The sequence below is a fragment of the Pristis pectinata genome, chromosome 21, assembly GCF_009764475.1.
Source record: "Pristis pectinata isolate sPriPec2 chromosome 21, sPriPec2.1.pri, whole genome shotgun sequence".
Taxonomy (NCBI): domain Eukaryota; kingdom Metazoa; phylum Chordata; class Chondrichthyes; order Rhinopristiformes; family Pristidae; genus Pristis; species Pristis pectinata.
Window position 1 is genome coordinate 28,778,137 of NC_067425.1, and position 25,577 is coordinate 28,803,713.

At 39.7% G+C, this 25,577-nt stretch overlaps 1 protein-coding gene across 1 annotated transcript in view; it reads left to right on the top strand.

Annotated features, from left to right (window-relative positions):
- tmem132e (transmembrane protein 132E) overlaps window positions 1-25,577 on the top strand; it is a 447,898-nt gene that overhangs the window by 109,145 nt on the left and 313,176 nt on the right. Inside the window, exon 2 of the mRNA XM_052035543.1 lies at window positions 4,769-5,675. Coding sequence (XP_051891503.1) covers window positions 4,769-5,675 — 907 coding nt within the window. The remainder of the gene's footprint in view (window positions 1-4,768; window positions 5,676-25,577) is intronic.

Here is a 25,577-nt window from a genome sequence, read left to right on the forward strand (position 1 = left end):
CAACATCCGCAACCCTCCAATCTTCCGGAACCTCTCCCGTCTCCGTCGATGACACAAAGATCATTGTCAGAGGCTCCGCAATCTCCTCCCTCACCTCCCACAGCAGCCTGGGGTACATCTCATCCGGTCCCGGCGACTTATCTAACTTGATGCTTTCCAAAAGCTTCAGCACCTCCTCTTTCCTAATATCTACATGCTCAAGCTTTTCAGCCCGCTGCAAGTCCCCGCTACAATCCCTCAGATCCTTTTCCATAGTGAATACTGACGTAAAGTATTCATTAAATACCTCCACTATTTCTTCCGGATCCATACACACTTTCCCACAGCTGCACTTGATAGGCCCTACCCTTTTGCATCTTATCCTCTTGCTCTTCACATACTTGTAGAACGCCTTGGGGTTTTCCTTAATACTGTCCGCCAAGGCCTTCTCATGTCCCCTTCTGGCTCTCCTAATCTCTTTCTTAAGTTCTTTCCTTTTAGCCTTATACTCTTCCAGAACTCTAACATTACCTAGCTCTCTGTACCTTTTGTAAGCCTTCCTTTCCCTTTTGACTAGATCTATCATAGCCTTCGTACACCACGGTTCCTGTATCCTCTCGTGATTCCCCTTTCTCATCGGAACATGTCTATGCAGAACTCCACAAAAATATCCCCTGAATATTTGCCACATATCTTCCGTACTTTTCCCAGAGAACATCTGTTCCCAATTCAATCTTCCAATTTCCTGTCTGAGAGCTTCATAATTCCCTTTACTCAAGTAAACGCCTTTCTAGTCTGTCTGTTCCTATCTCCTTCCAGTGCTAACGTAAAGGAGATAGAATTATGATCACTATCACCAAAATGTTCATCCATTGAGAGATCTGACACCTGACCAGGTTCATTTCCCAATACCAAATCAAGCACAGCCTCTCCTCTTGTAGGTCTATCTACATACTGTGTCAAGAACCCTTCCTGAACACACCTAACAAACTCCACCCCATCTAAACCCCTCACTGTCTGGAGATGCCAGTCGATGATTGGGAAATTAAAATCCCCCATCACAACAACTCTGTTATTCTCACACCTTTCTAGGATCCGTTTCCCTACCTGCTCCTCAATATCCCTGTCACTATTGGGTGGCCTATAAATAAACACCCAGTAAAGTTATCAACCCCTTCCTGTTCCTAACTTCCACCCACAGAGACTCTGTAGACAATCCCTCCACGATGTCCACCTTTTCCTCAGCTGTGACACTATCTCTGATCAACAATGCCACTCCTTCACCTCTTTTGCCTCCCTCCCTGTCCTTCCTGAAACATCTAAAACCCGGCACTTGAATCAACCATTCCAGTCCTGGAGCCATCCAAGTCTCCGTAATGGCCAACACATCATAGCTCCAAGTATCGATCCAAGCTCCAAGCTCATCCGCCTTGTTCACAATACTCCTTGCGTTAAAATAGACACATCTCAAGCCTGTCTGAACACGTCCCTTCTCTATCACCTGCCTATGGTACTTACTACCAGCTTTCTCTATTAGAGAGCCAAACACCTCTTCCCCAGTCTCTCCAGTTCAGATCCCACCCCCCAACAATTCTAGTTTAAACTCTCCCCAGTAACCTTAGCAAACCTCCCTGCCAGTATGTTGGTCCTCCTGGGATTCAAGTGCAACCTGTCCTCTTTGAACAGGTCATACCTGCCCCAAAAGAGGCCCCAATGGTCCAGAAAACTGAATCCCTGCTCCTTACTCCAATCCCTCAGCCATGCATTTAACCTCCTCCTCATTCTGTTCCTATACCCACTGTCGCTTAGCACAGGCAGTAATCCGGAAATTAGTACCTTTGAGGTCCTGCTTCTCAACTTCCTTCCTAATTCTCTATAGTCTCTTTTCGGGACCTCATTCCTTTTCCTGCCTATGTATTTCCAGATCAGCGAAATGTGCAAATTGGCAGAGAACCTGCTTGTAATGACGTTCCCATCATCTAATATCTATGGCCTTCTTGTTAGTAAAGATGTTAATGGAGTAGCCTCGGCTAATAACTGTAGTTCATTTTGTAGATGGTACATACTGCACCCATAGTGCACCAGTGGTGGAGATAATGCACGTTGAAGGTAGTTGAGATGTCAATCAAGTAGGCTGTTTTGTCCTGGATAGTGTCATGCCTCTGGAGAGTTATTGGAGCTGCACTCATCCAGTGGAAATAAGTCTAACACAGTTGTGACTTGTGCTTTGAGCTGCCAAGAGGTGAGTCATTCACAGAAAGATATCCAGCCTCTGCTTTGCTTTTTGTAGCCACACTATTTAGTGCTGTCAATTTATGGTTAATGGTGATCCCCAGGATATTGATGATGGAGGTCTTCATTATAGTAAAGTCATTGAGTGTCAAAGCTAGGTTGTTAGACCCTCTCTTGTTGGAGCTGGTCATTGCCTGACACTTCTGTGGTGTTAATGTTACTTTTCACCTATTAGCCGATACTTGAATGTTGTCTAGGTCTTGCAGCATGCAGGCATGGACTGCTCTATTTGCTGAGGAGTTCTGAGTGGAACTGAGTGTTGTGCACCCATCAGTAAATGTCCAGGATGGACAGGATGGAAGAAAGCAGGTGAAGATGTTTGCACCTGGGACACTGCCTGAGAAGGCTTACACTGATGACCTGGGATTGAGATGATTGACCTCCAACATCCACAGTCATTTTGCTTTATGTCAAGTGTGACTCCACTTGTTTTCTGCATGATGCCCATTAACTTTAGTATTATCAGGGCTCCATGATGCTACACTGAGTCAAGTACTGCCTTGGCTCAAGGGAAATAATTCTTACCTCACCTCTGGAATTTACCTCTTTGTTCTATGATTGGACCAAAGTTATGGTGAGGTCTGGAATAGTCCTGGCAAAACCCAAATTGGGCATTGGTACTATATAGATCTGTCAATACCATCCATCACTTTGCTGACTACTAAAAAAATAGACTGGATTGTAACTAGCTGGATTGGATTTGTCCTGACTTTTGTAAACATCCATACCTATCCAATTTTCTACATCATCTGTTTGATGACAGTGTGGTAATGTACTGGAACAGCCTGGTTAGTGGCACAATTAGTTTTAAATATCAGGTCTTCAGTACTATAGCTAGGATGTTGTACAATCCCATAGCCTTTCGTATATCTAATGCTGTTAGCCATTTCCTGATATCAGTTGAAGTGAATTGAATCTGCTGAAGACCTGGTTTTGTGAAGGTGGGAATCTCAGGATGAAGCCAAAATGGATTACCTATTTGGCACTTCATACTAAACACAGTTGCACATGCTCAGCTTTGTTTCTAACATTTTCATTTTCGGCTCCACCAACATTGAGAATGGGATATTCTTGGAGCCTCCTCCTGTTAATTGTCCCCCATCTTTCACAACTAGATGTAGTCAGACTTTAGAGCTTCAGTCTGATCCATTGGTTGTGAAATCACTTACATCTGTCTGTTGCATGCTGTTTTTGTTGTTTAGCATATATGTAGTCCTGTTTTTCAGATCCGATAAATTGGCACCTCATTTTGTTGAGCCTTTATACAGGGGTGTGCATGGCATGGATGATGTGGCGGAATACTGTAGATTAATGGTTATTTGTTTGTGTATTTTTTACGTACATACAGGAATGGTCCTGTAAATAAGTCATGTATAACGCATGCACTGAAGAAATAATAATAAGTTTTCAACTTTTCAATAATATCTGTTGCTCAGCATTTAGTTATTGTACAGGAAATGGAAATGGAGATTAATAGAATCAAAAAACTGACCTTAGAAGCACATTGGTACCTCACCAGCTATACTGCCATAACACAGATACCTAAGTATCCAACATGCTGGGCAGTGTGAGGCATAATCTCTGCCAGAAGTAAACTACACAAAGTATGTTTACATTGTATAAAGGTGTCCATGGTTCTAAGCTAGGTACAAGCATTAAGGCCAAATTCCATTATGCAAATATATTTCAGTGTCTTTACCAAAAATGTTCAGTGACTGACTGCTTTATGCATACCATGGTCAGTGTTCTCAGGTGCCTGACAGACAGCCCAGTGGGTTCTTAAAGAAATCACAGGAAGTTTTCTTTGGAAAGGTAAGTTCCTTTTTTTATTTACCTTATAATAAATACCATCTGACTCCACATGTGACACCACCTCTTCCTTTCCGATTGTATTCTCTACCCCATCACCCTCTTCTGAACTCTTTTTACTATTGGGACCAATGTCTGAGCTGGCAGATCATTATTCTTCCTGAGGCTGGCAAACTGGCTATAGGTCAATGACTGGCATTTACAGCTGACTGGCAGAAAATGAAATAGAGACGAATAAGCCAATTCCCCATGGCATTGCCATTGGACTCATTGGGGTCATTGTGTCTTTGTTGCACTGGGATTGTGCCACAGTTTCTTGAGCAAAGGTTAAATAATTTTGGAAGTAAATTAGGGGAAATGCTGAAATAATTCTGATGTGAAATTTCAAAAATCTTATGTTTTTAGTTCTTTACAGTAAAGTCTGTGAGTTGCACTTTTATCACAAATTTTTGAATAAAAATTACTATTTATCTTACCAGGTCACTGTTTGTGTTTATTTATTCAGAACAGATTTTACTAAATAATTGAATAAACTTTCAAAGTTGCATGTTGTGCTGCTGTGTTCTATATTTTGCCGCTGTTTAAGCTAATTGATGTGCCAGTTCTATGCAATTATTACAAATGAGGTTATGCAAATGAGAGGTATTTAACACTGCTTTGATGTCAGTATTCTCTCATTTTTTTGCAGTTAACAGCAAAGTGTTGCCTACAAGTTCAGAAAGATTGAAGAACTTCCATCCATCCTCAGCTTACCTTCCTGTGAACTATAAACTGTCAAACGTACAGCTAGCCTTTTTCCTAAATAAAGTGAAACCAAATCCACAATGGAACAACACCAGCTCAGTACAACGCCTGGAACACTTTGTTGTATTTCAAACAAAGGAACTTCCAGTGGTGAATGCCACATTAGGACCTTTCTCCATGGATCGGACGCTCCCAAAAGATGTACTTCAGCCGACTAGTACATTGGAAGTACTAGACCGATTCACCATGAATTGGAAAGTGAGAGCCTTTATTATCCAGCAGAGAATTCCCTTTAACCAGCCACTTGTCCAGGTTTTGTTCTACGTGGCAGGCCGAGATTGGGATGATTTTGATGTTGTGGATAAATTACCTTGTGTTAGACTTCATGTTTTCCAAGATCTGAGGGATATTAAGAGCTCCTGCAGGCTGAGAGGGATCCTAGCCATGTGCCTAGTCCAAGTTGATTTGCCTCTTGCCTGGTTTAGTTCTCCTATCTCAGATCTGGGAAGAAAGAAATCCATGGATAATTTGGATATAGTCAGTGAAAATCTTCAAGTTGAACTCTACTACACCTTGCATCCTCCAGATGGAAATGGGGAATGCAATGCTGGCAGTGAAGCAAATTCTCGTAAAGGAAACAGTGTTAGGCAGGATGGTTCTTACCAGCAGCCTCTGCTACGTATAGGCAGCATCAATTTGTACCAGCCTCCACAAGCTCAGTTAATTCAGGAGCATAGGCTTGATGGGAACATCTTCATTCGCTTGCCAGAAGGACGGCTCAAACCTGGGGAGATCCTTAGTATTTCTGTTTTTCTAACGCCAAATTCAACAGTGGAGCAATTCACGTTAAGGTATGTTATATCATGTTATTTTTACTTTAAAAGGCAACTTAACTAACTTGCAAGAAGATTTAGATGTATGTTAATCATTACAAATGTATGTAAATCTCTTAGGTTCCCTGAAAATTCTACCCGTTATGTCAAAATGCAAAGATTACTTTCCTCTAATTTTCCAGCCAAATGTTCAATCTGCAGTGTCATCACTGTTGTTATGTGCCTATTTGTTTCCTTTATCAATTATACTTTCATCCAGCAATGCCACTTGCACCTTCATTCAATGAATGATGATAGATGCTAACCTTTCTATTAAAGAAGGAATAATGAATTTCATTGTATTTTTAAAAAAGAATGCATGTCCAAGGGTAAGCATAGTACATTTCCAGAGGACATAATGGATTATGCATCTCACAGGGAGATGAGTTTCTGATATGTGACAACTCAGTCACTCAATAAAATGAGTGTATACTTTGTATTTCTTTTGTTAAGAATATAAGATATCTTTATTAGTCATGTACGTTGAAACACACAGTGAAATGCAACTTTTGCATAGTGTTCTGGGGGCAGCCTGCAAGTGTCGCCAAGCTTCCAGCACCAACATAGCATGCCCCCAACTTCCTAACCCATACATCTTTGGAATGTGGGAGGAAACCGGTGCACCTGGAGGAAACCCACACAGACATGGGGAGAACGTACAAACTCCTTACAGACAGTGGCCAGAATTGAATCCGGGTTGCTGGTGCTGTAATAGCGTTACCCTAACCGCTCCACTACTGTGCCTGGAATATCTCCAGCAGAAGAGAGATCTTTTGAGTGTACATACATATAATCAACGATTAACATAGTGGTCAACACCAAAATATAAGTGTGCTGTAGTTAATGTAAGTAGTAGGTGATGCAGTACCGGTGCATTATGATCATAGCTGCTGCAACTAGATAAAGACCTTGATACATATTAATAGAAATAGAGTTTGGCTAATCGCTGAATAAGAGAAAAAATATCATTTGACCACAATTGTCTTATTTACTACTCAAATTGCAGGAGGCAAAATATTGTTCTTGATCAAAGCATTGTTGAAAAAAATGGAGGTGGACATCCAATGATATTTTGAGGAGAGCTAAGGTTTTGTAATTTTCACTGTTTTTAATTTGGAAGACATTATTAAAATCAACACTCTGCAAACCAATTATTATTAAACTTACTAAAGGAACACTCCTGGTATGGTCGAGAGTTTTAAGAACACCTAATTTTAGTTAATGATTAAAATAGTAATATCTTATTAACATATTAAGTGATTTAATATATTTATAGACTAATAAAAACACTCTAATAATGTGACATCATGGGCTTATTTATCCGGTCCACTTTATGCCTAGCCATGCTTGTATAGCGGCAGTGATGAAGATTGCTCTGAGGACTCGGAATTCCTGAGATAGCAGTTCAAAGAGACTGATAGTATAGACAATTATTTCTGGCATACATGATTATATTATGTTGGTTATCCAGAAGTCCTTTGACAGAGTAACTTTAAAATATCTTTTGCATACTGTGTAGATATTTGGCTTAGCTAACTTTAGATGTCTGTACCTCTCTAACATCAAGTTGTCATCATTTCCTCACAGGCCAGATGGTTACAGATACTAGATAAATCTTTCTAGTGATTCTTTTTACACTAGGAATGCAGCCTGTGGCACTGGCTGTCTGTTTACATATCCAAATATATGGTCTTTTAGGAGAGCAACTAAAATTTAAGATCGGCTTCTATGCAAGTCAGTATTTCTTGTTCTGCATGCCCATTGTACAAATAACCCATGTAATATCTGACCTCACAAAAAAATTATTAATTCTCTGTCCACAAGATGAATTGGAATAATACAAATGCTTTAATCATGCATTATTTTATGCTTAATACACCTGACATTCAGTCTGCATTGAGCTTCCAAGGAAAGAATTTACCTCGGTGTACAAAATCCAAAAATACATTTGCATCCTATTTAGCAGTTATCAGAGATTTAATGTATGGAAAATTCTGGGGAAGTTACAATTATTAAAACAGTTGAAAAGACCCCTTTACTTACCCTCCAAGGCAAAGATGAAATAAATGATGGTTAAAAAGTATGGAGCTTCCCGAGGTTATATTTTCACAATACCATTGGTTGTGATCTCTTTGCATTGTAGATTATTCCGAAAAAGATAGTGAAGATATGGAAAGAGGCCAATACAAGTATTGTTGTTTGTCCGTGTTGATTTAAAGCTCATGCCAGAAGTCACATGATTCATATCCATTCTTGTAATATAGGCAGGCACGGTAGTGTAGCGGTTAGCATAACGCTTTACAGCGCCAGCGACCCGGGTTCAAATCCAGCCACTGTCTGTAAGGAGTTTGTACGTTCTCCCCGTGTCTGTGTGGGTTTCCACTGGGTGCTCCGGTTTCCTCCCACATTCCAAAGACGTACAGGTTAGGAAGTTGTGGGCATGCTATGTTGACGCCGGAAACGTGGCAACACTTGTGGGCTGCCCCCAGAACACTATACGCAAAAAGATGTATTTCATTGTGTTTCGATGTACATGTGACTTATAAAGATATCTTTAATCTTTAAATGGCTAAATTTACAGGCCTTAATGTTCAATACAAAGCAGTTGTCATTTGGACTAAATTGCACTTCTCCTTGGGCCACACACCTTTTAATTGTGAAGAACAACAAATGGATCTCTGGACAGGATCAAGGTGCAATAAGGCATGTTTCATAGAACACTACAGCACAGTACAGGCCCTTCGGCCCACAATGTTGTGCCGACATTTTATCCTACTCTATCTAACCCTTACACATCGCGCCCCCACCCCACCATTTCTCTATCATTCATATGATTTTCTCTCAGGTTCACTTATAATTGCAAAGCAGAAACAAATCCAGAAAGACTATTTGTGTTCAAAGTATGCTTTCAAAAAATGAATATGAATAAAAATAAAATGAAGTTTTGTAAATATCATGTTTTTGACAGTTTAATTAGATCATAATGTTAGTATATCTGCAGTGGTTCCAGTAAGGGCTGCAGTTTCAGACTGGCCTGGGATCTGATCTGAAGTTGCTTTACCTAATGCAATTATTTGAGAATGCAACATGGTCTACAAGTAATAATGCTCATGTTGGAGGGAAAGATATTGCTTGCAAATTTTCTCGTCCATTGTCTCCTATTTTCTTACACCTTGAAGTTACAAAATAGCAATTATGAAGGCTTCTAAGATTTAAAATAATTCACAGGAAAAAATATGAAGAGAATGGAGGTAAAAATAGTGATTTCTTATTTCCCATTTCTCACAATTTATATTCAGCTTAAATGTTTTATGGATACATAGGGTTTTGTAGTATAAGTATGCTTTTCTGCTTTTGTTAAAATACTGATGACATCTTAGAAGAAAATCTTTAGAAATTGCTTTGAAACTAAAAGCTTTACATTAAATACTTAACATCATCTGTAAAGTATGAAGCAGGGACTTTTTAAATGATACAGCAAATTTTAGTAGGTACTTCCCAAATGCCTCCTGTTTATAATCCTTGCTTCCTATTTTGCTATGTACTTCTGAGTTGGTGCTGTTAATTTTCTTTGGGTAATGAAACGTTTTTCAGCAGTTAGAGAGTCCTCAGAAGTGAGTATAATTTTCTGAAATCTTCTATACAGAAAAGCTTGAAAACCAGTAGCCTCACTTGGTCATGGAAAATAACCAGATTTTCTTTGTGGAAGGTATTATTAATAAATCTTATGATTTCTTGTATAGATCAATTGTTAAAGTGGTGCATAACTGGTCATTAGTTCCACCCTCAACACTATAGATAAAGCCAGTTTTGATATACAATCTGTCAAATATTTTTTTCTCCAATGAAGAGGCAAGCACAAATTGAATCCACCTCGAACAATCTGTGGAGATTTCTGATGTCTGTTTGATGTCTCTCCAAATACAATCAGTGGGTTAAAGTATTAAAAATTCACACCATCTTCTGGAACATCATGTAGAAATCTTCTATTTTAGTTCAGAATTAACATATCTAGCTGGGTAACAAGTTCACTGGAGTACCCAGTTAGTTAGATAGATATTTTCAATTCTAAGCTTCAATTTTGTTACCCCACATTGGATTATGTGCCCACTATAATACTAGAAATTCTGCAGAAATGATTGCAAAAGCTGTCTTTATGGTCTACACATGTCTTCTCCAGCACTAACTGTATCACAATAACCTTGTATTCCTTTATTATCCTTGTATTATCTTAATTATCTTGCCTCCCATGCTGTTCATCTCAACCACACATCTCAAATGCCACATTCTGTGTGGAGATGTTTTCACTGAATTTCTTTTAGCAAAGGCAGTAGAACTGGATGTTAGTCCCAATATTTTAAAAGTATTTGATAGTCTTTAAAAAAAAACATAGGAATGATTTGTATTTCAAATGATCAGATAGAAGTATTGAATGACAGTGCATGCATTGCAACTTTGAAGTAAATAGCTTTTTGCTTTTCCACTGGAGCCCTGCCTGACTGGAATACTCAGATGCCATTAATTCATATTTAGTCTACTATGTTTTATATTTTCTGCTGGGGGGTCACATTTAGTAATGAGGGAATTGTTGGTTAAAAGTTAAAGAAATTAGGTAAAATGCAGCAACAGCGTCTGCGACTGGAACAATGCTATTTGGAGTTTACTACAAGTTCCAAATACTACGTGCAAACATACTAAGCCAAATGATTGATAGAATTCAGCTAATCTTCTTAACTTTTGATGTGACATGACGGTTACAGGTATGAGAAGGAGATTCAGAGTCAACTAAAGATCTTTGGACAATATGACAGTCCATTACTGGCAACCCAGAAGCAAAGTCATCTTAAAAACAATGTACCTGTATTTATGATATTGTGGCAATTTTCAGCTTTATCAATGTTGCTTTAGTTGAATTTGCCTCTTAAGATAATAACAAATTAAATCCATATTTCTCATCTATGACAATGAATAAGTAACAATTCTCTTGACTTGTGATACAGAAACATGGGAAGACTAGTTATTTGAGGTGAATGTGCTCATTGGTAGGTCATCAATAAAGATGATTTCCTTTAATCTGATATGAAAAAAGTGTCTATTTGAGATTAATTATGTCATGAAATTTATATAATCCACAGAGGCATGTAAGTGGAGAAAGTTTTTCCCTCTTTTAGACACAGTATGCATTTTGATTTGGCAGTAGCTGCTGAAAGCTGTTTATATTTAAAAAGGAATTGAACCAGCCTAAATTAGTGGTAAACCTGTGCTTAGAGCTAAAGATCTAGCAAAACCTGCAGAGAGAAAGCATGACCCATGACAAATCATTGTTGGCTAAAAAAAAATGACCAAGCTCCATATCCTAGCATGCTATGAGGAACCAGAGTTTTAAATTAACTTTTAAAACAGGCTATGAGTGGAAAATAATTTTTGTTTGTTTCTCTGAACCCCTGTGGTCTGGCTGTTCACAAGATTTGCATGTTCATAGAGAGGAGCAACCTTGGTTCCATCAAGTCTAGATTCACCCTGAAGCCTTTGGAAATGTTAATGCTTGAAAAGCCCATTTATTACCTTTTCAAAATTCTGATAAATGCAGAACCTGCCCCAGCAAAATATCTTGGCAGAATAATGGTCAGAACATCAAACAGAATGACATTCCCTTAAGAGAACAGTAGATTAATTTGCTGACAGAGGAGTGAGAAAGAATGATTTCCTAGACCTAGCAAGGAAAAGACAAATTAAAGTAAAAATGGTACAATCAAAAGAGGGGTGGGGAGTTGGGTAATGGTGTCACATCAATCAAATTGTAATGGGTGTAATGACAGCTGTGTAAAGTTCGGCACAGAGATGCATGGTATTGCACAGTATGGTATTTTATATCAAGATTCAAGATTTAAGATTAAGATTCAAGATTAACTTTATTGTCATTTCTCTGAGTATTTACATACACAAAAAAAATGAAATACTGTTTCTCACCAGCTCATATCAGTGCAACAAAAAGAACAGTGATAAATATCTAAAATAGTCTATAAAAACATCCCTAAAACAAAACTAAAAACATATCAACACCACATATTCATATCTGTTAAAGTGCGTTTATGTATTAATAAGTGCTTATTCAGTTCGAGATGAAGTTCAACGTATCAGGTAACTAACTATCAAACTGTTTCTGTATTGATGTGAGTATGTACATGTGTGTGGAGGGAGAGCTTGTCAGTGGAAGTGGAAGGGGACACAGTCCATTTATGATCCTGACTGCTTGTGGGGGGAAAAAACTGTTCAGCATTCTACTAGATCTAGAGCAGATGCTCCTATACCTCTTCCCCAATGGCAGGAGGGAAAACAGGTCATGAGAAGGGTGATGAAAGTCCTTAATGATGGCCGTAGCTCTGCAAACGCAGCGTTGCTGATAGATCTCCATCAAAAGGGGGAGAGGGGCACCAATGATCCTGCTAGCTGTCTTCACCATCTTATTGAGCTGCTGTTGTTCGTAGGCCTTGCAGCTACCAAACCAGGAGGTGAGGCAGTAGGTCAGGATGCTTTCAATGGTGCCCCTGTAAAAAGTGATGAGGTATGTAATAGGGAGGCCTGCCTTTCTGAGTCTCCAGAGGGGGTAAAGCCGCTGCTGGGCTTTTTTAACGATGGCTGCAGTGTTAATAGTGGAGGTCAGATCATCCGCTAGGTGAACCCCCAGGAACTTAATGTTGCTGACCCTCTCCACAGCAGCACCATCAATAGTCAGCGGTGTATGATCATGCTTGCTAGCCCTTCTGAAATCAGTCACCATCTCCTTTGTTTTGTCCACATTGAGGGTGAGATTGTGGAATCTGCACCACGCTGTTAGCTGCTCCACCTCTATCCTATGTGCAGACTCATCATTGTCACTGACGAGACCCACCACTGTTGTGTCATTGGCGAACTTAATGATGTAGTTGGTGCTGAATGTAGCAATGCAGTCGTGTGTGAGCAGGCTAAACAGTAATGGGCTCAGAACACAGCCTTGAGGTGGGCCTGTGTTCACTGAGATGGTTCCTGCTGTATGACTGCCAACTCTAACTATCTGCTGCCACTACGTCAGGAAATTGAGGACCCAATTGCAAATGCCAGTATCCACCTCTAACAGCCTCAGCTTTTCCACCAGCTGTTGTGGAATGATCGTGTTAAATGCTGAGCTGAAGTATAATCTTTGGTAGTTTCTTGTAGGATCATTTTATTTGTAGTGCTTGTATTTATATTATTTAACTTGTAGCATTTACTCAGTATTAATAAACTTTTGGAGTTCTAGGTTGTGCTGCTGTGTGAGATTTGACTGATTTTGCCCTATCTTGCCATATTCAGGCTAAAATCAGAGAAAAAAGTGTAAGACAAAACTACCTACAGAGAGTAATATGCATTTTTTTTTAATTTTCAGGGAATTCAAGGGGATAGATTTTGCAATGTAAAAGCTGTATGCTCATTAATGCAACCTTTTGCAAAAAAAGGCTAGGCAATAGTTAAAACTCCGCTTAGTTTTTTTTATATACTTGATGTTTCATCCCACACGCTTTTCTGCACCCCTCATTGAACCAGGTTAGATATACTGGCCTGCAAAGACTGGCCAAATTAGTGCCAGCCCATGAGGTCACTTATTGTCTTTGATATAGTGCTTGATGTTCCACAGCACCTCATATACATCTAGTTTTGTAGTGCCAGATCTGTTCTGTGCATGTCTTATTGTGGTGCCACACAACAGGATGGAGGATGCCCTTATTTGAAAATGGGATTTTTTTTCTCCAAAGCACTGTACAGTTGTCACACTTGCCAGTGCTTTCATAAATAGATGCACTTTGTTGAGTATGAGGTCAAGTATTTTCATCCCTTGCATTGCTTCAGTCACTACCTGCTGCAGACCCTTTCTGGTAGCTGTTCTTCAGGACTCAGCCACATTAGTTAATAGTGGTGCTATGAGGTTATTCTTTGTGGTACCCAGAGTTCATCTTGTATCCTTTATACTTTCATTGCTTCTTTTACTCTCTGTAGGTAGTTTTGTCTTACACTTTTCATCGAGGACAATCCTTGCTCATTAGCTGAGGGAGGATGGTGGGTGATAATCAGGAAGAGCTTTCCTTGCTCACATTTGGCTTGATGCTACATGACTTTATTGGCTCTGGAGTCAGGGTAGCTTCTTCCCACATGTATACTGCAATACTGCCTCCTCTGGTGAGTCTATCATGCCAATGGGACAGGACATACCCAAAGGAGACATAGTGGTGAATAGTTAATGTTGCTGCCTCGCAGTTCCAGGGGCCTGGGTTCAGTCCTGACCTTGGATACTGTCTGTATGGAGCTGGCATGTATTCCTTATGATCATGTGTTTCTGTCAAGTGCTCTGGTTTCCTCATCCATTGCAAGGATGTGTTGGTAGGTTAATTGGTTACTATAAATCACATCTTAGTAGATGTAAGTGGCAAAAACAATCAAAATGGCATTGATGGGAGGTGATGATGTGACAGAAAGTTGGAGAACTATGGGGAAAATATGGAGAGGAGAAATGGAGCTAATTGATTTCTCTATTCAGAGCTGGCATGGACCCAATGGGTGGAGTAGTCCGTAACAAGTAAGTAACTATTTGAGAAACAGTATAAATTATTAGTTAAGCCACAGCTAGATTGTTGTTAGGGAGGAGTGCTAGAGAAAAATAAAGCCAACGTCTGAGGTTGATGTCTTGCACCAATTTAAATGATACAGATGTGTTGTGTGCTCTTGACTCTGGAATACCACTTAAATGTTGGCTAACTTTGAGTTAACAAACAATAACTGGGATCGATGTTTTATCGTTGGATAAAAGCAAATATTGTTAAGCTATCGGGAGAAAATTTGAATTCCTTTGTAATTAAAGATATTGGTGTAATTGGGTTACTGGTTTGCTGAACACCTATATTCATACCACAAGGGCAATCCTGTTGCCTGTCACTTTAATTCTCCATTCCACTCTGACCTCGGTTTTTGGCCTCCTACTTTGCTTCAGTGATGCCCAACATGAGCTCAAGGAACAGTACCACATCTTCCGTGTGGGCAGGTTGCAATCCTTGAAACCTGATGTTGAATTAACAATTGCAGGCAACCACTCCTTTTTTTTCTCGCTTCAGAGACTTTCCTGTTCCTTTCAGTTTAAATTTGTTTTTTTCACCTCTTCTGTCTCTAGCTGCTGGATTTTAATGTGATTGTCTGCATCCTGTCAAGATATTCCCTCTGTTTTAGCCACTCTTCTCCTCTCTGCAACTTAAAATGTGTGTGTTTTGTTTTATTTTTCCAGCTTTGAAGGGTCCTTTGACCTGAAACTTTAAATCTTTTTCACTCCCCACTGATGTTGCCTGGCCTGACGAGTGTTTCCAGCATTTCATGTTTTTCTTTCAGATTTCCAGCGTCAGCACTGTTTTACTCCAGGGATCTGTACTGCCTTTATAATAGAAGAATGAAAGATGATCACATTGTAATGTACAACATTTTTAAGGAGCTTGATGGGGTAGATACTGTATATAGTTGATGTTTCCTGTGGCTCATGTCCTGGAACTGGTTGGCATTCAGGACAGAGATGATAAGAAATTTTTTCACTCAGGTGTTGCGTATGTTTAAGGCGGATCGATAGATTTTTAGATATTAAAGAAGTTGAGGAACATGTTGTTAGTGGAGGAATGTGGCACTGAGATAAAAGATCAGCCATGAACATTGAATCGTAGGACAGACACGAGGGTCTGAATGGCCTTGTTCTGTTTTTATTTTTTATAAATAAAAGGGGGACCTTATGTGAGGTTCCTCTTCTGGTGCTGATTGTAAGATATGATTTCAATGATTCAACATAATACCAATATGCATAAGATCAGTTAGTTTTAATGTTGTCCGTATAAAATTAATACAAAGATTTAACAATACTTATTGATACAAAACATATTAGGTCATATTAAAAATGCCATTGCTGGCAGGGAACATGTCACCCAGTGGTTATCAAGATCAAGGTCTCTGAATATATCCCCATCAGCCATGGCAGGACTTGTCTCTTTTTGTTGTGACCTTAAAAGTGTGGCTCCAACTTGCATTAATGTTCACCTCAAGGCCAGGTCTTGCTATTTGGTTCTCTAATACACTAAAACTGATATTCTGGCACCTTTGGGATTTGGTCGTGCTAAACGAGCAGATTTTCCTGGTTGTTTATGTTACTGCTATCAATACCCCAATGCACTTATTATTTCACGTCTTTTACATGCTACACAGTAATATAATAAATTTTTCAGTTATTGGTGAATTTAAAGGGAGAGAGAAGTAGAATCAGACTTCTGTGTTTCAGCATGTTGCAAACCTACCCATGTTCCCAACCTACCCATGTTCCCGAACCCTGGTGTTCCTGATCCCAGCTTTGGCCACACACCTGGCCCACAATCTGGACCCTGGCTCTGGCCCTGATTGCACACCAGACTCCCCAGCTTGTACTCTGGACTAATGAGTGAGCCAGATGCTGAACCAACAGGATTTCTAAACAATCAGATACTGGATTATTTGAATTTTACTGTACCAAGAGCTGTGTTCCATTAGAAATATATACTAGTATTTCATACTGAAGTAGGCTTAGAGCTTTCAATTTGTTTTATTTTCATTCTCACTGGTAAAGGAAAGATAGGATGTTCTTGCAGCTGCCTTTTTGTTTGGTTAAAAAAAAACTTCTGTTCACTGGGGATCCGTGTTGGCCATTGTTCAGAGAATGTATCTCTGTTAGATTTCTTACCAGCATTCCATTTTATGGCTACAAGATTTTATCACTCATGTATATTCTTACAATGCTGATTTTGGATCATGCTCTTTTGAGCACATTTACTTTGGGTGAGATGTCCTGCAGTTTCCACATTTAAAATGCCCTTAACAAGTAGTGAGAGATTGGGAAGTGTTGATGTTCAAGAGAACCTAGATGTACTTGAGCACAAGTTACTGAAAGCTAGCAGGCGGCAGACAATTAGGCAGGCAAATGGTGTGCTGGCTTTCATTGTCTTCATTACAAGAAGATTTGAATTAAAAAAAAAAGGAAGAATGTCTTAACTGCAATTTTATGAGGCCTTGGTGGAGTACGGTTCACAATTTTGCTCTCCTTTCCCAAGAAAGGATGTACTTCCCACAGAGGAAGTGCAATGAAGGTTCACTAGATCGGTTCTTAGGATAACAGGTCATCATATGAAAAGAGATTGAGTAGTCTTGTAGTCTAGAGTTTAGAATGAGAGGTGAGTTTACTGAAATATACAAAACTCGTAGAGGACTTGACAGGGTAGATGTTGGGAAGATGTTTCCCCAGGCAGAGGAGTCTGGAAGTAAAGGCCATAATGTAAAAAATAAAGTGTAGACCAGTTAAGAGGAGAATAAATTTCTTCACTCAGAGGATTGTGTATTTTTGCGTTTCTGTAACCCTAGAATGCTCAGTCATTGATTGCATTCAAAACACAGATTGATAGATTTCTAGATATTAAAGAAATCAAGGGATATGGGAATAGGGCAGGAAAATGATGTTGAGGTAATCATGTTGAATGGCGGAGTGTGTCTGTTGTGTGAAAAGGTTCTTTTGGAATCCTAAAGATCGAGGGCTCTGGACACAGGCTTTGGATTTTAAAAATAGTTTAATCACAAAGGGAAACGCGGGGACAGAATGAATGGGACCAGATGCACACTCACACACACACGCAGGAGACCGCAAACATGAGGGGGAATTGCAACGAGGATGAGATATATATACACACACACACACACACACACACACACACACACACACACACACACACACACACACACACAATAAACAAGATACAGCTTATCAAGGGATAAACACTTCAATGCCTGAATACCTTGACCCAGACAAGCATTGGCCCTAACACTCCCTGGAATCTGACTAAGACGCTCCCAAACCACATGGTACTGCACACTCTTACCAGTGGTCTCTGCAGCATTGTCTCATATTCCTGGGGAAGTTGAAAGAGACAGACCAGGGGATTGCAACACTCTTTATAGTGCTGGGAGGCTGGGTGGAGCCTGGCCAGGTGATTTAGACATGCCAATGGTTTGGAGGTCAAGGATAAAGGTGCCTGCCATGGCCAATGGTCAGGCAGGTTCAGGGACAAAGGTGCCTCTCCAAAGCCAATCCCTATGCCCACTCCTGATGGGTGGGATGGAGCCACACCTTGATTGACAGTGGTGTCACTTCTGATCCGAAGAGCAATGCTGTCCTCCGACCAGCGGGGTCAGTATTGTTACTGTCACGTGACAGCCATGTGCTCTCCTACTACAGTGTCTGGTGGGCCAAAAGACGTGTTTCTGCTCTTTTCATATTTGTATTAAGGTTTCTTCAGTAGTGGCCCCACTGGTTGTATTACACATTGCTCAAGTCAACAGATCAAATGCCCCTCAAGTATATAGGGAGCTCAACCCCTTCAAGGAATAATGTCTTTGGAAATTAAGATTTTCAATGTCAATGGCAACAGAGTTGTGGTGTACCTTGGGTACAGCTCCAGCCACACACCCATGCCTTGACTGCTCTCCCTATGGAGGGTAAGGACACTTTTACCTGAATTTCTTAGGCTGCAGATCATTCCAGATGATTGTAGCTGATCTGTGTCATATCTCACAGTTTGTTGTTTATTGCAGCATAACAGTCTCTACTCAAGGAAAAGGGATTTTGTCTACTTTTCCTTCTGTAGAGACCATCAACCTGAGCAGACATGTGGGTTTGCAAACATTGCGGGCTTCTGAAGATTCAGGGAGATAAATTCACGTATGATAAACTGCGCTTACATAGTGCTTCATGTTCCCCTTCAGAACTCTGAGCTCATCATGCATCACAAGGGCTTTGGTAGTTCCAGGATCCCTTCTCTCAGTATCTTATAAATTTATCCAGGATAACTGTATACTTTGCTTAAAATCTGCTAATTAGAATTTATGCTTCATTATTTTGTGTGGCTTTTCTTTGATCCGTTCCACAGTATCATCACCCAGCCGTCGTAATAAAGATTGCTTTGAGGACTTTATTTAATATATGAGATTTAATTCTTGCAGGTACATTTCAAATTCAACACCTGCAGAGGATTTGGACTGAGATCATCCAATTAGATAGTAATGAAAGGCCTCAGTGATGACAGTTGGATCATGCACTGCACCTTTCAGCTGCCAGGTGGACCCATCACCAGTAGATATTTAGCTACCATATATTAGATAAAAGTATAGACCTGCAGTACACTTAATCCAGCAGTGGATCACCAGCATCTGTAATTCCCTACCACTTAAGCAATGAAAATTTCCCATTGGACTTACAGACAGGTTAGATCTGCCATAAGTTGAGGGGCTACATTCAATTCAGTGGAGAGAAATAGCTGTAAGGGAGATAAGTAATGTACATTTTTACTTTGTGTTAATTTAAATATATTTAATTATTTTAAACAATTTTCTAGTATTTTGTTAAATCAAAATATTTCAAAACTGGGAAGACAGAAAAAGTAATAAATGGTTAGGGTATTTCAGTCAGAGTAACACATAAATTATATCTGAAGAAGGAATAGAAGACGTCTCAGAGCATGAATGGGCAGCTGAGATCCAATGCCTGTATTTCCTGCACCGTATGTACACTTCAGTATGCTTCATATATCCTAAGGCAGCCTATGTGTAGACTGTCTTTTGCTAGTTGAGCTCAGGTAGAGTTATGGGTGGGGATGTACATACACTGAAGAAATGCAGTTTGGAACGCTAATGGTCATAGGGGATGTCATGGTTAGGGAGATAGACACCCTTCTAGCTGTTTGCATGAGCCCAGTGTTGTGTGTTGTTTCCCCTCTTCAGGGTAAGGAGATTATGGGAGCATTCAGAGTATTTCATTGCTGGGAATTTGCTGGAGGTCAGTACACATTGGTACCAACAGCATAGGGAAGCAGGGATTGAGATCTTGCAGTCAAATTTCCTGGAGTTAGCAAGGAATTTTAAGAAGTAGGAGCTTAAATGTAGGAGTTTCTGATTGTTCCTAGTGCCTTGTGCCAGCAAGAGTAGAACTGAAAAGATAAGGCATAGTTAATGATTAAAGATTAACATGTGGCTAGTGGCATAGTGCAAGAGCGAGGGCTTCAGGAAGGACCTGATCAATGTACATGTGTTGTATCTCAGCAGAGTGAGATCAGTGTCTTTGTGTGGTTGAGGAGCATATAACCTAGATTAATTTTAGAATAGGTACAGCGCCCATAGGATTGAGAGTGACAGATAGCACCAGAGTGAAAATAGTACAGTTTTGTTCGGACAGACTAAATAATACGATGAGAAAGATAAAGACAGGTTCAGAATGCATATGTGTTAAAACACAAAGAATGATAACTGAGGTTGGTGAATTGCAGGCACAAATGTGATTCTAAGATCTAATGGTCATAAGTGAAATGTCCCAAAAAGGGCCAGAGCTAAGCAATTAATACTCCTGGTACACAGTTTTTAGGGAAGGGGAATATGGTGGCAGGTTGGCAGTACTGATTAAGGCATTTATTATATTGCTGGACAAAGAATATTCCTTGGAATGATAAGGACAGAATCCATTTGGTTGACGTTAAGAAAGAAGATCTAACACACTGCTGTGGGTGTTTCATAGGACACCAATCAATGAGAAGAAGGCAAATCAGTAGGGAAATTAAAGATATGTAAAAAAAAAACAGGGTGGTGGTATAGGGTAATTTCAATTAACTCAGTGTTGATTGGTATAATGTTAGAGTAAAGTGTAAAGAAGAATAAGAATTTCTAAAATGTGTCCAAGAGAATTTCCTTGATCAGTATGTATTTGACCCAATGAGGAAGAAACTTATGGTTCTGGTGAATGAGGGTAAGCCTAGTGGACAAATTATCAATTGGAGAACACTTGGGAACAGGGATCATCATAAGATTTAGAAATGGAGAAGGCAAAAGTTCTTAATGGAGGAAGGAAAACTTCAATGGGATGAAAAGGGATCTGGAGGAGTACAATGGAACTACAATTTGGGGTATAACTATTGCAACTGAAGAGACCTTTAAAGAAGTATTATTTTGAGTATGGGTTAGGTACTTTTCCATAAGGGGGCACATTACTTTTAAGGTGGATTATTTACAAAATACACTGGGTTTCTTCAATGGTATCTTCCAAACACATGATCTTTACCATGTGGAAGGATAAGGACAGTAGGTGCATGGCAACACTGTTACCTGTAAATTCCCTTCTCACGCCATTCTAACTTGGAAATATATTGCTGTTCCTTGATTGTTGGTGGGTCTAGTAATGGAAATCCATCAATAGCACTTTGTCAGAAGACTGAGCAGTTCAAAAAGGCTCACCACTACCTTTAGGGAAATTAGAGATACGCTTTAAATGCTGGCCTTCTATATGACACCCACACCAGGTATGTGGTGAATATGTCATATGACTGCCCTAGAGGAGCATGGGTGTAAATGGTACTGTCATATTGTAAATAATATCTTTGAAAGGTATACAGTGTGCCATTTATTTTGTGGGTTTGACTATGTACTGGCAACCGTAATCATCAAGGGACAGGTTACCCTTTATATTAAAACAGTAACTTTTTGCAGTTTTTCCTTTGGGGGTCAGTAATGGTATGAAGGAGACTATTAACCTGAAATGTAATTCTGTTTCTCTGTCCACAGATGCTGTCTGATCTGTTGAGTATTTCCAGTGTTTTCCGTTTTATTTCAGGAGCACTTCTGATCCTAGAAGAAAATTTGAGCTTCCCCTGCCTCAAGTTTTGCTGCACAAATCTGGCTGATAGCAACCTCCACATGCCAATGACCTGTTTCATCCTACCCTCATTGACACTTGGCTTGTCAGGGATGATTTTCATGGGCCCCTTTCTGTGGCCTAACCTCTCACAAGTCTGTGCCAATGTAATTTTCACAAGCTTCAGCCTGTGTCAGTCAGGACAAGCACCATGACCTTATTTCATTATTTTTGTTACTTCAGTAATTTCCTTTCCTTCTCTCCCTGGTAAGGGAAAATATGCAACTCATTGCCAATTGCTGGACAACTGTCACTGATTAACTGTGAGTTTAGCTCATTCAAAGATTTGAATTCCAGCATCAAACATGTTGAAGTGCATTTAACAAGTGCACCATGTTCCCCTCTGACCACAAACTACTATGTGATAACTCATTAAGTTCTAAAATTTGCAAAGAGCCAACAAATATGTTTAACTCTATCCTGATATTATAAGACAAACAATATCTATTTGGATGTTTCAATATATTCAAGTCTTGCAGGAGATGGAAAGAAAGTCAAAATTATCTTAAATCACTTGCCCAAATTTAGTTTGGACAAATGAAAAACACTATGATGCTGGAGGAACTAAGCAGGCCAGGCAGCATCTGTGGAGAACAGCAGGCGGTCAATGTTTCAGGTTAGTATCTTTCTTCAATACTGAAGATAGGAAAAGGGGAAGTCCAATATATAGGAGGGAAAAGCAGAGCAGTGATGGGGGGCAAAAGAGGGGAGGCAGGGTGGGCACAGGGTGGTGATGGGTAGATGCAGGTGCCTATCCTGCACCTGCCTATCACTGTCTCTTACCTGCATCCCCCACACCTGCTTATCACTATCTCTTACTAGCATCTAGTGTAGGCGTACAGGAGTGATATAGGTTGAGTGGTGTCGCAACAACAACCTCACACTCAACATCAGCAAGACCAAGGAATTGATTGTGTACTTCAGGAAGGGAAGGTCAGGAGAACACTCACCAGTCCTCATTGAGGGGTCAGCAGTAGAAAGGGTGAGCAGCTTCATGTTCCTGGTCATCAACATCTCCGAGGATCTAAGCTGGGCCCAATGCATTGATGCAATTACAAAGGCAGCATGCCAGCAGCTCTACTTCATTAGGTGTTTGAGGAGATTTGGTATGTCACCAAAGACTCTTGCAAATTTCTGCAGATGTATGGTGGAGAACATTCTGACTGGTTGCATCACTGCCTGGTATGGAGGCTCCAATGTGCAGTATTGAAAGAGGCTGCAGAGGGTTGTAGACTCAGCCAGCTCTATCATATAAAATTCCCCCAACAAACAAGCTGGATTTAACCAAACTGCAAAGAAAGTCGATGGTCCTTTTGGCTGATAGTTGTGTTGGTTCATTTTAAAAATTCAGTGCTTTGAACCTTAAACATTTTCAACATATTTTGCATTTTATGTTTAGTTTCACTCAATGTCTCAATAACTGTTCAGCAATATTCTAAATTAATGGTTATAGTTCAATTTATTGGCCAAATCAAGAAATTGGAGTCACTTTTTCAATTAGTGATCTTCTGAAGCTCCTGCAAAGATGAGACTGTCTCATCACAGGTGAACAGTTCACTGGAAGGTAGTTAATTAGAGTCACAAATCTATAAACAGAAATAATGGTACTAGAGCTTTTAGTTTTAAATTTATTCATGACTATATCTGAACTTGTGTACAAACTCAGATTTGATTATGGTTGATGATCTACAACTCCACACCATTCCAATATTCCACTAGTTCATTTGGTGCCATTGCATCCTACCATGAAGCTGACGAGATACACTGCCTTAATCTTCATGAAGTAGATTGACAGCAAAAATAATTACAAATTTTATTATAGTACACAAATTTATCAGGTCCATTACTAATTATTATTCTCAGAAACCACTAGTGCAAATAATTTCCAATCAACAAATGTCGTACTTGTTATATTATCTTCACTAGTAGGGTCTCACAGTTTGTGTTCACTTATTTTTAATTTCAAAACTTTTTTCATAGTAAATATTTTTAGTATATGTTTTTGTAATGATAATTGACATATTCATGTTTTTATTCCTGTAAATAAGGAACGATTTTTTGCTGTAGCAATAACAGCAGGATATTTTTCATGTCAATAATTGTTGAAGGATAGGTGCCTAGAAATTGCATTATGTGTTACTTTTTATCAGCACAATGGAGTTTAATTTCAGTCTTTTTTGTGTGAATTGCACAGTTCTAGAAATGCGATCTGGCACTTAAGGTTGTAGTTTCTTTATTGATAGATGAGGTTGGGTCATATCTTCCTGCTTCACGTTGGTCAGGCAATGTCCACTGTTTGTTTTCATCATACCCCATTCAGTGCAATGTCGCTAGAGTTGCATTACCATTTGGAAGTGTTTAGAGGAATTAAGAAGTGAATATGAGGTGAAAAAGTGATCTTGGGTGAGGTTTACTAGCGCCTCTGTTTATAATTGCCTTGTCACAGGCAATTTTGTGGTGGCTGTACTGGATGTGGTGCGTGTGCTGAAGCCACAGAACAGACAAAAAACGATAAATCTGGAGATTAATGTTCTTCATTTAGTGGTGAGCTTCTTTGGGCAGTGGTTGAGTTCTCTGGACTGCTGTGCTTATAGAGGTCAAGGCTCACTAATAGCACAGCATCCTAAACATCTTTACCTCCCAAATCATTCTAGGTGATGGCAGTGGTTAATCTTTGCCATCCTAAAAATGTGGGTCCTCGAAATGAAATTCTCATGTTTGCACTCGTGTGGCACATTGTAGTATTCTTCAAGAAAGGGTGAATACCTTATAATTGGCTGTTGTTATCATAACCTGACTATTAGAGAGCTTAACCCTTGTCTGAAGCCCTTCAGCAGAAGGATGAGGAGGAGAACGTGATAGAGGAGGAGAACGTGATAGAAGAGGAGAAGCAGGCAGCATAGGTGACAGAAAGAGGATGTTAACAGATGGCAGAATTCTCCCAAGTGCAGCAGAGCACAGTGTTGGGGAAGTCTCTGATGTTCTGTTCAAAAACTATCAGCCTGAGTGGGCATTCAAACTTGCATGGATTGTGGACTTTCCTCTGATTTTAATAAACTATATTTGGATGATGCCTTTGATTTCCAGGGCTATCATTTCCTGACTCTCCAAGTTTCCTATGAACAATGCCATCCTTGATGTTTGCATGATTCTTTTATTCCAAAGCTGATCAATTTGCCTGTTTTATATGAAGCATAAGGGACATTTCCTTCCTTCTTAGTGTTTTATTCCTATCTATTCTAGGTAGTCTCATAGAGCAGGACAACACAGAAACGTGTCCTTCAGCTCAGCATGTCTATGCCATCCTTTTTGCCCACCTACATTATTCTCATTTGCCTGCATTAAGATTGCATCCTTCTATGCCTTGCTTATTTAATTGTCTGACTAAATGCCTATTAAGCGTCGCAACCTCCTCTGGGAACAGGTTCCAGATAACAGCCACTCTGTGTAAAAAAAAAATTGCCCCTCAGATACCCTTTAAATCTTCTGCCTCACACCTTAAAACTATACTGTCTTTTCTTTGACACCCACTTACTGCAGCAGAGTGCCTCTTTCTATCAATTATCATAGACTACCAGAATCTTTGTGGAGAATGTCATTGGGATCATCATTTCCATTCTTCACACCTTTCTTTGGTGCCTTGCAATATTCTGCAGACAGAGAAAGGTACTTTGTCATTGTCTTCTGTATCCCTCATAGCTCTGTCATCAGGAGGGCTTATGCTTGATGCTCACCAGCTGAAGGTGAAGTAGGAGGAGGAAGTGAAAGAGATTGGCAAAGGGAAAGGAAGAAGGCAATGCAGTTGTTAATGTCAGTACAGTACATGGCTAAGTTTTGTATGGGAGATTTTATGGTACAGCAATTCACTTGAGGATTCCACTCCACGAGCTCAGCACTCAGACAAGGAGGTGTTAACTGGGGATTAATGTTCCGCTTTAGTATTCAGTTGTTAAGTTCCCATGTTGGTAGATTACTATGTAATTCCCTCTTTCTGAAGACCTCAACTACAGTTGCCATTGGGACAAGTTTCTCCCCCTGTGCTATGTCCTTCATGATTTTAAACACCACTGTCAGATCCTATCACTATC